Source organism: Rattus rattus, chromosome 9, assembly GCF_011064425.1.
Source record: "Rattus rattus isolate New Zealand chromosome 9, Rrattus_CSIRO_v1, whole genome shotgun sequence".
In the NCBI taxonomy this organism is placed as follows: Eukaryota; Metazoa; Chordata; class Mammalia; order Rodentia; family Muridae; genus Rattus; species Rattus rattus.
The window spans coordinates 35,806,141-35,818,898 of NC_046162.1; the positions used below are offsets into that span (position 1 = coordinate 35,806,141).

The 12,758-nt window shown below is 43.8% G+C and overlaps 1 protein-coding gene across 1 annotated transcript; it reads left to right on the forward strand.

Annotated features, from left to right (window-relative positions):
* Positions 1–629: 629 nt before the first annotated feature.
* Positions 630–10,837, forward strand: Zcchc10 (zinc finger CCHC-type containing 10). The gene is made up of 4 exons (XM_032913896.1): positions 630–685; positions 4,205–4,363; positions 8,032–8,076; positions 9,846–10,837. Exons 1-4 carry the CDS (start codon positions 645–647, stop codon positions 10,111–10,113), a joined length of 513 nt encoding a protein of 170 aa, XP_032769787.1. The 5' UTR covers positions 630–644; the 3' UTR covers positions 10,114–10,837.
* Positions 10,838–12,758: the final 1,921 nt, after the last annotated feature.

The following is a 12,758-nucleotide window of genomic DNA, read 5'->3' on the forward strand; positions in this document are numbered from 1 at the left end:
CCTGAAACTTGCTCTGTACCATGCTGGCCTGGAACACATGTCTGTATTCCAGCCAGTTATGATCCCTTTCCAGAACAGTCATATTGCTGGATTAAAAACTCCTCTACACAGATCTTTGAAGGGAAAAAACAAAACAAAACAAAACAAAACAAAACAAAACAAACCAGCGTGATCCAGTCATCAAGTTGACACCTGTAATTTCTTGTGGCTTTTGCAGCCTTAGTTTTCCTGGAACTTGCTGTGTAGGCGAGGCTGGCCGTAAATCCCAGCAAGTATTGGAATTAAAGATAGGGGCCATTACTGCCTAGCTTTTTTGTTTTGTTTTTGAGCTAGGGGCTTATGTTTTTCCACGTTGGCCTTGAACACGTAGCAATCCTCTTGCCTCAGTCTCCAAAATGCTTACAGGATTTTTGATACTACAAAATCCCACTCTATATAGATCCTTCGTTTGAGATCACCCTTCGAGGCCATATTCATACTCAACACAAGACCGCATTAAAGACAACAAACCAGCTAGAAGCCACCAGTCGCCTCTACTGGGATGAGCTCCTCTGGCCCCGACCAGAACCGCAGAGGTTGTTAAGGGCCCGCCCACCCGTCTGAGTTTCCCAAAAACCCGTGCGGCAGACTCCGGCCGCTTCAAGATGGCGACTCCCATGCATCGGCTTATAGCTCGGCGGCAAGCGTAAGTAAGACGCGTAGTGGGGTCTGCGGGAGGGCTGGGGGCGTCCAGACACCGGTCGGTAGCCTGCGCCGGTTGCGGGACTGAGCGGGTTCTGAAGGGAGTCCGAAATGAATCCAAGAGCTGGTCGCTGGGTGGTTTGTGTCCCTCTGTCCGTTCTACACGTCAAGGGTAGCCTGGATGCACGGTCCTACATCTTCCCTTTCAAGGATCCAAACTTTTCCCTCTGCTGCGTTTCCCGCCTCCTTCTTATCGCCTTTCCTAGAAACAAACCTAACTTAAATGCCTATTCATTTCCCATCTACCGTCTCACTTTCTGCGGTCTTCTCAGTAATTACTTTAGTACTAGCATTCCTTGACAGTTTTAGTGTGAAGAATATGTATTCAAGACACGCAGCTTACAGTTTTATTGTGGAACCTGTTGATACTCTAAACAAGTATAGCTAGTGGATTAAATAGCTTTGTTGAAGCACCACCATGGTGGTGCTTCCAGCAGTCAAGAGGCAGAGGCAAGTGGATTTCTGAATTCGGAGCCAGCCTGGTCTACAGAGTGAGTTCCAAGACAGCCAGGGGTACATAGAAAAGCCCTGTCTCTCGAAAAACAAAACAAAATTAAGCTTTATAGGAAGTAAGAGGTTGTGATGGGGAAAGGGAAAGGCCCGTTTCAAGTTAGTTGGGTTAGAAACGCATCTGCGGAGGGGTGACATTTGAAGAAGACAGACTAAAAGCCATAGAAAGGACAGAGTCACCCAAGGATTTGGGGAAAGATAGACAGTGGTATAATTGCTTTGAGTCTGTTAGAATTTAGGGGTAAGTGGGGGGAAGATTTAGGGACAGGGTTTCTCTTTGTAGCCCTAGCTGTCCTGGAATATCTGTAGACCAGGCTGACCTCAAACTCAAGATAGGTGCCTGCCTTCTGTGTGCTGGGATTAAAGGCATGTGCCACCATGCCCAGCTTAAATATTTTTACCTTTTTTTTTTTGAATCTCAGTAACTACCAGTCCTGGTGGCAGATGCCTTTAAATCCCAAAGCTAGGGAAGCAAAAGCAGGTGGAATACTGTTAGTCAAAGCCAGCCTGGTCTACATAACAAACTTCAGGCCAGCCAGGACTGTATAGGAAGACTTTGTCTCCAAAAAGAAAAAACAAAGTAACTCAGTAGCTACCCATTCAGTGGTGTAAGCGACTTAAGGGGCCGAGACTGGGTAATTGAACGTGAATTTGAGTCCAGCCTGGAAGACTTCATCTTAAAACTAAACCCTCCAGTTACACCCACTCTGTATGGCCCTGTGAGGTGGCATGTTGTGTTTCTGAAACCTATCAAAAGTCATACGAAACTGAAAGGAAAACACTGTTTATGGCTCTAGTACCTGCATGCTTTGAACTTTCTTGCTTTTGACCTAAGCTATGGTTCATTAATTAAAAACCTGAATATTGGGCCAGATATTGGTGGATTATGTTTTTAACCCCAGCACTCAGGAGGCAGAAGCAGGTGGAACTGTGAATTCAAGGCTAGGCCATCCAGGGCGACAATAGAGACCATGTCTTTTTTTTTTTTTTTTTTTTTTTTTTTGATTCTTTTTTTTCGGAGCTGGGGACTGAACCCAGGGCCTTGCACTTCCTAGGCAAGCGCTCTACCACTGAGCTAAATCCCCAACCCCGAGACCATGTCTTAAAAACCAAAACAAGGAGTGTTTTCCACTTAAAAGTCATGAGTCGGGCTGGAGAGGTGGCTCAGTGGTTAAGAGCACTGACTGCTCTTCCAGAGGTCCTGAGTTCAATTCCCAGCAACCACATGGTGGCTCACAACCATCTGTAATGGGATGCTCTCTTCTGAAGTGTCTAAAGAGAACTACATACAGTGTACTAATATATAAATAAAATAAATAAATCTTTAAAAAAAAAAAAGTCATGAGTCTTTCCTTGTTTCATATTGCTTTGGTTTTTCAAGACAGGGTTTCTCCAGGCTGACCTCATAGAGATCCTCCTGCCTCAGCCTCCTGAGTGCTAGGATTAAAGGCCTACACCTGTATTGCTTTTCTTTCTTTCTTTCTTTCTTTCTTTCTTTCTTTCTTTCTTTCTTTAAGATTTATTTAATCACTTTATTCAGACACACCAGAAGAAGGCATCAGATCCTGTTACAGATGGTAGGCAAGCGCTCTACCACTGAGCCAAATCCCCAACCCCTAGAAACATTCTTTAAAAGATATTTTATGTGTGTGAGCGCTTTGGCTGCTTGTGATCTCTACAGCATGTGTGTGCCTGGGGCCCTCGGAAGTCAAAAGAGGGTGTCAGAGCCCTTGGAACTGGAGGGAGAGATGGTTATAAGTCGCCGGATGGAATCTGGGAACCAAACCATATATCCTTTGCAGTAGCAGCAAGTGCTTAACTGTTAAACCGTTTCTCCAACTCTAAATATGCTTGGTTTTGGACTGTAGACTGTTATGTGACAGGTCTAAAATTTCCCCTTTGTGGTGCTTTGGTGCTCAAAAAAATGTGACCTGTATTGCAGAAGGGTCTTACTCATAAAATTTATTAATAGGTAAAGTTTGGGTTTTTCTGTTTGTTTGTTTGTTTGGAAGCTCAAGGACTATTTTATTAAAGTACAAGGTGGCTGTAGGGGCTCACACTTTTAATCCTAGTATCGTGTGGCAAGTGCCTTAACCCACTGAGTTACCGCACCGCCACCATTTTTCATGAGTAAGTAAAAAAGTGATAGCAGAGGCAGATCTATGAGTTCAAAGCCAGCCTGGTGTACAGCTGCAGAATCAACCAAACAAACAACCTTTTTTATTTGCGCGTGTATAGGAGTAGAGGACAACTTGTTGGGGTCAATTCTCCTCCTTCCACTACACAGACCTAGGGATGCAACTCAGGTCTTTGGGCTTACAGCAAACACCTGAGCCATTTCCCAGCCTTAAAGGTGTTTTAACAGGTGAGAGGTCTGCCTTAGTAGTAGACAATTCAGGAAGGAGGCTCTGAGTTTAATATCTAGCATTTTGCAAAGAAAATAAAAATCTTTATTATCCTTTATATTCTAAGCTAAAAATGTTGGTCCAAATACATCATTGCTGGGATGGGAAAACTTAGAATTTTTGTTGTTTGTTTTGCTTTGTTGAGACACGGGGTCGCTCTGCAGCTCAGGCTGACTTTGAACTCAGAGCCGTCCTCCTACTTCGGCCTGAAAGTGAGGAGTATAAGCATGATATTCGGTGCTGGGCTTAGAAGAGCAAGACTCGGGGTTGGGGATTTAGCTCAGTGGTAGAGCGTTTGCCTAGCAAGCGCAAGGCCCTGGGTTCAGTCCCCAGCTCCAAAAAAAAAAAAAAAAAAAAAAGAGAAAGAAAGAAAGAAAAGAAGAGCAAGACTCAGCTCCTTCTGTTGAACCCCAAGCTGCATGCATTGGTCACTTAAGTAGCTTTGCGGACTACGGTAAACATCGCTTGATACTTTCTGCTCTTTTAGGTCAGACAGTGCCCCAAGACAAAACATCCAAGGTTTGTTGTGTTCTCTTTTTTCTTTGTAGTGAAGCCAATAAGCAACACGTAAGATGTCAGAAATGCTTGGAATTTGGACATTGGACTTATGAATGCAAAGGGAAAAGAAAGTACCTACACAGGCCTTCGAGAACAGCAGAGCTGAAGAAAGCTTTAAAAGAAAAAGAAAATAGATTACTGCAGCAAAGGTAGGTTTACCTGTGGTATTCAGGGGCCTTACAGAATCCTTTGCAGAGTCAGTTAAGGGGCTGAAAGTTTCATTATAATGCTAGCTGATACTTTTGTTCATTCTGGGCTTTGGAGACCTTCTCGATATGTAGCTCAGGCTGTCCTCCTGTCTCAGTTTGCAGTTTTCCCGTCTCAGTCTCCTGAGTGCTGGGATTACAGGTGTGCACCGCTGCCACATCCATCTTATAATACTATCGGCTGATTTTTAATGAATGGTTACTCTGTCTGGGCCCTGTGCGTGCTTTTTATAAGTACTAGCATACTTAAACCTCAAATCTCTACTAGTAAGGTAGCTATTATTAACCTATTTGTGCTCACATATGTACAAGCATGCACACACACACACACACACACACACAAATTAAATTTAAAAAAAATAATAGATCATGGAATCAAATGCATGCTTTTTTCCAAAAAGAAATCTGTAAGAACTTGCCTATTGGTTTTCTTTTTTGACTTTCTCCTCCCCTACCCTTTATTATAAATTAAGAATGTGGAGAGGCCCTTAGTCCCACCCAAAGAATAAATAAGGACAGCGGAACAAGATTTTCATTTAAAAAGATCCTATTGAGAGCGGTGAAAGATGATGACCTACAGGCACTGGTCCCATTCTTACAACACAGGGAAATCCTCACATGGCCAGTGAACCAGGCTTATATAATTAGTTACTGTGCAGAATTTACAGCTTAATTCCTACACTGGACAGGAAGGGATAGGAGTGAATCGTCCCTAGATAATACTCCTGACTGGATTCCCATGTTTTCAAGTTCAGAAGACACTGAGCATTTCAGTCTCATCCACTTAAGCTAAGTGTGGGTGTGTACACCTGTAATCCTAGCATTTATGGAGTAGGAGCATCAGGGTCATCCTTGGCTACATAGTATATGTCAAAGCAAGCCTGGACTGTCTCCAAAGTTAGTCAGGTGTGGTGGTCCAATCTTTAATATAAGGCAGAGGCAGGTGGGTCTCTTCCTTTGAGGCCAGACAGTGTTATATAGTGACATCCTATCTTCAAAATATCTCCCTCTCAAATTGACAAGAAAGACTTTGTAAAGCTAAACATCTTTTGGACAGTAAAAAAAAAATCACTAGATGAGTGGGGGAAAAAAACCAAAATAACAGCCTATCAACTGGGCCAGGATCTTTGCCTGCTAAGAACTGATACTTAGAGTGTGCAAAGAACTAAAATCACTACACAAGAAAACAACCCAATTTTAAAATTTGGACTAAGGAATTTAATAGTGACAAGGAAATACAAATGCCTAATGAATATTTTTTTTTTTCTTTTTTTCGGGGCTGGGGACCGAACCCAGGGCCTTGCGCTTCCTAGGCAAGCGCTCTACCACTGAGCTAAATCCCCAACCCCATGAATATTTTTTTTAAAAGTGCCCAACATCCTTAGCCATCAGAGAAATGCAGAATGGCCGACAAAAGCTGGCAAGGATTATCCTTGGGTAAAGAAAAGCCTTATTCACTATTGATGGGAGTGTAAACTGGTGCTTTGGCTACTATGGAAATCAATGTGGACTCTAAAAGTAAAAAAAACAACAAAAAAAACCTAACTAGAATGGCCATATGGGGGTTGGGGATTTAGCTCAGTGGTAGCTGGGTTCGGTCCCCAGCTCCAAAAAAAAGAAAAAAAAAAAAAAAGAATGGCCATATGACCTACTTATAGTATTCTGGGCCTCTAACCAAATGGCCCTAATCCCACCACAGAGGTGTTTTAGCTGCCATGCTCATTGCTGCTGCTCCATAGCAAGCAAATGGAATCACCCCTGGGGGTGGGGAGGGTTAAGAGAGAGGAGCAGGGCAGGTATGGAACACATGAAATGTGAAAGTCGATAGGGCTGTGTGGGGATGGAGAGCAAAAGGAAGAACAAGTATTCTCACAGTAGGCCAAGGATGCAGCTAAGTGGTCAAGTGCATGCATGAGCCCTCCACCCCCAGTACCACACATGCCCTCTCCCCCCTCCCCCGTGTGTGTGTGTGTGTGTGTGTGTGTGTGTGTGTGTGTGTGTTATATATAATAGATACTTTTGTGGCTTTTCTGTATCAAAACTTGATCTTTTTGGTAAGTCATGTTTCTCAAGAATGAATGTAAAAATTAAAGTTAGAAACTGAGTTAATAAACTTCTCCAGATTCTAACAATAAATATCTACCCAGCCAGTATTGTAGCTCGCACCTTTAATTTCAGCACTCAAGAGGCAGAAGCAGGTAGATTTCTATGACTTCAAGGTCCAACCAGTCTGGACAACTAACTAAATCCATGTTATCTGGAGTTAGGTAGGTAGACCCTGTCTGGAATTAACTAATTATTCAGCCCTGCCAGGGCTGATGTCTAGACACTGAGGATGGTCTAGGGTTTGACACACCACTGAAAGCTTTTCTGTATTGTGATCTCTCACAAAACAAGGCAATGGGGGCTGGAGAGATGGCTCAGCAGGTAAGAGCACCAGCTGCTCCTCCAGAGGTCCTGAGTTCAATTCCCAGCAACCACATGGTGGCTCACAACCATCTGTAAAGAGATCTGATGCCCTCTTCTGGTGTGTCTGAAGACAGCTACAGTGTACCTATATATAATAAATGAATAAATATTAAAAAAAAATAAAAATAAAAAACCAAGGCACTGCCTGCTCCCAGCTGATAGAATCGCTTTCTGTGTACGGCAGAAGATGGAATGTATACAACACTGCAGACTTTGAACTAAAATTCTCTCATGAGATTGGCTAGAGTGAAACAACATGTCTGCAGGCCTGTGGTGGTTCTGTGTGGTGAATGTGTCTGTGACAGGATCAACCTATTTTCCTAATCAAGGAGCAGAAACTCGTTTTGAAAACCTTTAAGGTACAAGGTAGAACGTGGGCTGAGATGTGGCTCCGTTTGCAGAGTGCTTGCCCAGCACGCACAGGGTTCTGAGTTCCATCCAGCGTCATCCATCAGGTAATAGGTGAGTTCAGGCCTAGCCTGGGCTATATGAGACCTTGTCTCAAAGAAGAAAAAGAAAACAGTGAAATTGTATGCGGTGCAGAGTGCTTGCACAGCATGTGCCTGCCCTGGACTTGAACCCGCACCACGTGTTGTGGTGACAGGAGCAGTTCTGTAATCTGAAAGCTGGATCCGTGTACATGCCGATGGCAGAGATGCAGCTCATGCTCGGATGCTCTTTGTGGTATCAGGGAGCAGCCTTGCATTATTGAGATTCCATGTTTTTGTTTTTGTTTTAAACAACAACTAAAATTTTGGAAACTGTACAGAAATTAAATTTGCTTTTGTGAAATTTCAAATGGCCACATGTGATTCTAGGAAGCTGGATTATGGCTGCTGTGCTGTTGGTGCCCTTGCTTGGTCAACAAGTAAAGTTCTAAACCAAAGAAGAAACAACTCTGTGTTCTGTCGTCTAAACTACTAACAGGCCTTGATGGTACAGGAGATAAAATGTGTTGTTGAAGGAAGCACGGAGTCCACTGTGGATAGCCTGTCCCAGGAAGGAGGAAACTTTTTACTTGATTAGAGCAAGAAATCTGTGCCTTGAGCATATGCAGTGAAGAACAGAACTAGCCTGAGGGTAGCAGAGGAGTTTGTGGTCACTCTTATCAATAGGAGCTTTTGTTTCCCTTTGTCCCTTAGCATGGGAGAGACCAACTTGGAGAGAAAGACCAAGAAGAAGAGGAGGTAAGTGGCTTTAGGTGACACTACCTGGGGGAGGAAGGTTGGCCTGAAGTCTTTGTCTGCAATTCTTTTTTTTTTTTTTTTTTAAGATTTATTTATTTTGGGCTGGAGAGATGGCTCAGTGGTTAAGAGCACTGACTGTTCTTCCAGAGGTCCTGAGTTCAATTCCCAGCAACCACATGGTGGCTCACAACCATCTGTAATGGGATCCGACGCCCTCTTCTGGTGTCTCTGAAGACAATAACAGTGTAATCACATAAATGAAATAAATCTTTAAAAAAAAAAGTTTATTTATTTTATATATCTTGAGGACATTGCCACTGTCTTCAGACACACCAGAAAGAGGGCATCGGACTCCATTATAGATACTTGTGAGCTTGTGTGGATGAGCAGCCAGTATCAACTGCTGGTCCCTGCTTCTTGGTTTTTTTTTTTTGTTTTTTTTTTAAGAGGAACCCTGCTTTTTTTTTTTTAAAGATTTTTTTTTTTTTTTTTTTTTTATTTAATTAAAATTTAGATAAACCCAAAAGGGGCATAAGATCCCATTAAAGTTGCCTGTCACCCATCTTTTGGTTGCTGGGAATTTGACTCAGGACCTCTGGAAAAGCAGTCCCTTAACCTGAGCCATCTCTCCAGCCCGCATTCTTGGTTTTGATTGTGTTTTCTAATCTTTTCCTGTTACGTGGAATTTACTGGCTCCATTTTTCCTTTTCCTATAACATTCTAAAATCCTTACACCTGAAAATAATACTGCTGCCCGGTCTTGACCTAATAAATCTTACAAGATTTTGCTAAAGGGGACTGGAAAAATGACCCAGTTGGTAAAGTGTTTGCCATGCACATAAGCCAATAGATAGGTGCAGCAGTAGGGGTTGGTGCAGCCATGGCGCTGGGGAGGTAGTGATGGGTGGGTCCCAGTGAATTACTGAGCACCCTACCCAGCTGAGTCAGTGAGCTCCAGGTTCCATGACAGTGACTCTAAAGTGTAGAGCAATCGAGGAGAACCCAGATAGTGACTGCGGCCTCAGAGATCTGCCTGGCATGTTTGGGTTCTTTTATTGTTCAGTTTTGCTTTTGTTTTGTTTTTTTTTTTTTTAGAGAGAGAGAGAGAGAAAGTGTGTGTGTGTGTGTGTGTGTGTGTGTGTGTGTGTGTGTGGGTGTGTGTGTGTGTGTGTGGGTGCCTCTAGATCCCAGAAGTGGACATTGGATCCTTATAGCTGAAATTTCTGGTATTTTGAGCTGCCAGGTATGGGTGCTGGGGTCCAAATTCCATGACAGGCCTCTGACAGAACAGTAAGGCCTCTGAGTGCTGAGCCTTCCCTTTGGCCCTTGTTTTATTTTCTGGACACTAGATCTCACTTTGTAGCCCAGGCAGGCCTCAAACTCATGGTGACCCTCATACTTAAGCGTCTTGAGTGCTAGGGTTACAGCCACCATGCCCTGCTTGTGTTTCTTTTTTTGTGTGTGTGTGTTTGGGGGAAGGGGGGTGACGGGGGGGGGTGACAGACTTGCCTTGACCTTACTGTGTTGCTATGGGTGACCTTGAACTTCTGATCTTCTTGCCTTACCTCCTGGGATGGAAGGCTTGTGCCAGCATGCTCAGTGTATGGAGGGCACACCTTATGGACTCCTAGAGAGCTTGCAAAGTGTTTCAGCAGTTAGGCGATCCCCAGACATCGGGCTAGGGCTAGCTGCAGGAGCTCAGCACGAGCATTTCTAAGCACTGAGTTAAATGTCCATATCTCATGTGTGCTCTTTGTGTAACTTTATAGGCCTAAGAGTGTCACGAGTACCTCTAGCAGTGACAGTTCGGCCAGTGGGTCTTCATCAGAGAGCGAGACATCTGCCTCATCGTCTTCAGAGGACAGCGACTCAGATGGAAGCCTCTCCAGCTCCTCCTCCTCAGCCTATTCCTCCTCCTCGTCCTCCTCATCCTCGTCCTCAGACTCAGACTCAGACTCCAGCTCCTCCAGCAGCAGCAGCAGCAGTTCCGAGAGCAGCTCTGACGACGAGCCACCAAAGAAGAGGAAAAAGAAATAGAGCTCTCTCTCCTCTGGACCAATGGATGGAAAGCATTTGTGACTCCCAGGGGAACTGAAGACGTGCTCAAGCAAGCAAGTTAGCTGGTCAGACTTGTTAAAGTCCAGAACTTTCTAAGTATTCACCATTGTGTAGGATATTAAATAAAGATGTTATATATATATATAAAGATGTTTATTTTAGGAATGAATATTGGGTTTTTGCTGTTGCTTTTCTTTTTTGTAAAGATTGGGTCTCATTTTGTAGTTGTAGCTGGCCTTGAACTTGATCTGTAGCGCAGGCTGGCCTTGATTTCAGAGAGATCTACCTGTCTGCTTCTCTAGTGTTGGGACTACAGATACGCCACCATGCTCAGCTTTTGTTGTTAACATTTTTTTTAAAATAATTTTTGAACTCTATCTATAGTACATAATCAAAGCTGAAAACCAGGAAATCTATTTCAGTGACAGACAAAAGTCATTTTTCTCCCGCCTATGAAATGAATGCTTTATGTGGTATATGTTAAGGTGTGTATGGGACGGTCTTTGATGATACTGCATCAGAGTATCAACAAGTTTCTTGTGCTCTTTTGGCTGTGTTTATTATGTGAGATTTTGTTATTGTAAGTAGTTTTCCTACTGTTAATAAATGTGCTCTATTTTTATGTTTGTATCAGAAAATTATTGATTTTTTTTCTATCCTGAATATATAAATTCAAAGAACCTAATACACTACATTGGAATGATGTAAGTTTCAAGTTCTTTTTTTTTGAGATTTATTTATTTGTATGTGTGTATGCCTACATGAGTTTGTATCCACCACACTTCTGTGAGAGCATGTAGAGGCCAGAGAGGGCATGGGACCCTCTGTGGTAACTGGAGCTACAGGTAGTTAGAAACCGCCATGTGGGTGCTGGGAAGCGAGCCTGGATCTTATGCAAGAGCAGCAAGTGCTCCTAACTGCCAACTTCTCTCCAGCCCCATGTTACAGTGCTTTACCACTCTTTTCCTTCTGGTTTCTTGCGTGTGTGTGTGTGTGTGTGTGTGTGTGTGTGTTTCCACATTTACCAGTTCCTTTTTATTAGATATTAGTTCTCAGTCAGGATATGAAGATTCAGCCTTAGTTGACTTCTTCATGAATGAAACCGAGCATTTGGAGTATGTTTCTGCTAAGACACGCCAGCACCGTGTTAACCCAGCCATGCTCTTTCCTCCTGTTGATGGACTCCTTGGGCATAATGTCAGGTATAACTCAGTGCTCCACCACATACCTGTGCATTTGGGATGTCTCCCAGTTTAACATCCATGAGTCTCTTTGGAGCCTTGGCTGAAGAACCACACATCTCAGGGAGGCTGTTGGGAAGTTTTTGAGGCAGGGTCGCATAACCCAGGCTGGCATCAAGTTTCTATGTAGCTGCGGATGGCCTTGAACTCTTCCACCTTTACCTTCCGTGCTGTGCCACCAACACCTGGCATTCTTATTTTTGTCTGTGTGTGTGTCTATGTGCTTATGTGCACTACATATGTGTGGGTGACCATGGAGGCCAAAGAAGGATGTGGGAACTAGACTTGGAGTCATAAGCAGTTGTAAGCTGTGGATGTGGATGCTTGGAACTGAACTCTGCAACTGAGTATGCTTAACTGCTGAACTGGCTCCAGCCCCTGGTTACTGTGTGTTTAAAGGTGTTTGTTTTTTTTTAAGGGTGAGAACAATGGCTCAGTCAAGTACGATGCTTGCTCTATGAGCAGGAGGATCTGAGTTTGGTCCCCAGCACACACATCAAAGCAAGGCATGGTCACCCTGTCTTATAACTCTAGCACCAGGAAGGAATGAGGGAGGCGGGTCCCTGGCCTCATTGGCCAGCCAACCTAGTCAGTCAATGAGCTCCAGCCACAGACAGAGCAACTGACAGCAGGTGACAATGACTTCTGGCCCACACACATTCGTGAAAGTGTACATACAAATAAGCTTCCATATACATCAAATCTTATACATTTTTTTTGCAGTGTTAGGGTTAGAACCTGAGGCCTGTTGAATGCTAGGCAAGCCCTGTACCATTGAGCCACAACCCCAGCCTTGCCTCTTCATAGTTCCTGTGTGACATTTATATGATAACTGATCCTATATAACTTTATAAATATGAATAACTAGGGAGAAGATGCTGCTCCAGCAAGGATAGGGAAATACTGTACAATATTTTAAAAAGTAAACTACTCCCTTCCTGCTTCCCCACTGCTCCCCACTGCTGCCTCCATTGCTCTCCCCCACTGCTGCCCTGACTCCTCCCATACTGCTTCCCCCACTGTCACCCCCATTGCTGCTGCTTCCACTGCCCCCACTGCTGCCCCTATTCCTCCCATACTGCTTCCCCCACTGCTGCCCCCATTGCCGCTGGATCCTTGTGTTTTCCATTGCTGGTTTGCTGGTCTGCTGGATATCCTGACAACAGATGGGACTGTCCCCAAGGCACCAGACAACCCTAATCATCAGGAAGTAGCAACCTATAGAAGTCTACGCCCCCTTTCCCCTCTAAACTTTTTCTCTTACCTAGTATTGGGGGATGGAAAAATCAGGGTGGGGTAAGTGTTGAGAGGGAGGAAGAAGTATAAGAACCCAATAAAATAACCCAATGAAACAAATCCACCAACAGAACGAGGGATAAACAA

What these genes read in the sequence shown, in the direction of transcription:
- Zcchc10 (XM_032913896.1), top strand. Translation starts at nt 645, where the DNA reads ATGGCGACTCCCATGCATCGGCTTATAGCTCGGCGGCAAGC. An exon ending in CTTATAGCTCGGCGGCAAGC is followed by an intron (nt 686 to 4,204) that starts GTAAGTAAGACG and finishes TTTTCTTTGTAG; the next exon opens with TGAAGCCAATAAGCAACACG. An exon ending in AAGACCAAGAAGAAGAGGAG is followed by an intron (nt 8,077 to 9,845) that starts GTAAGTGGCTTT and finishes GTAACTTTATAG; the next exon opens with GCCTAAGAGTGTCACGAGTA.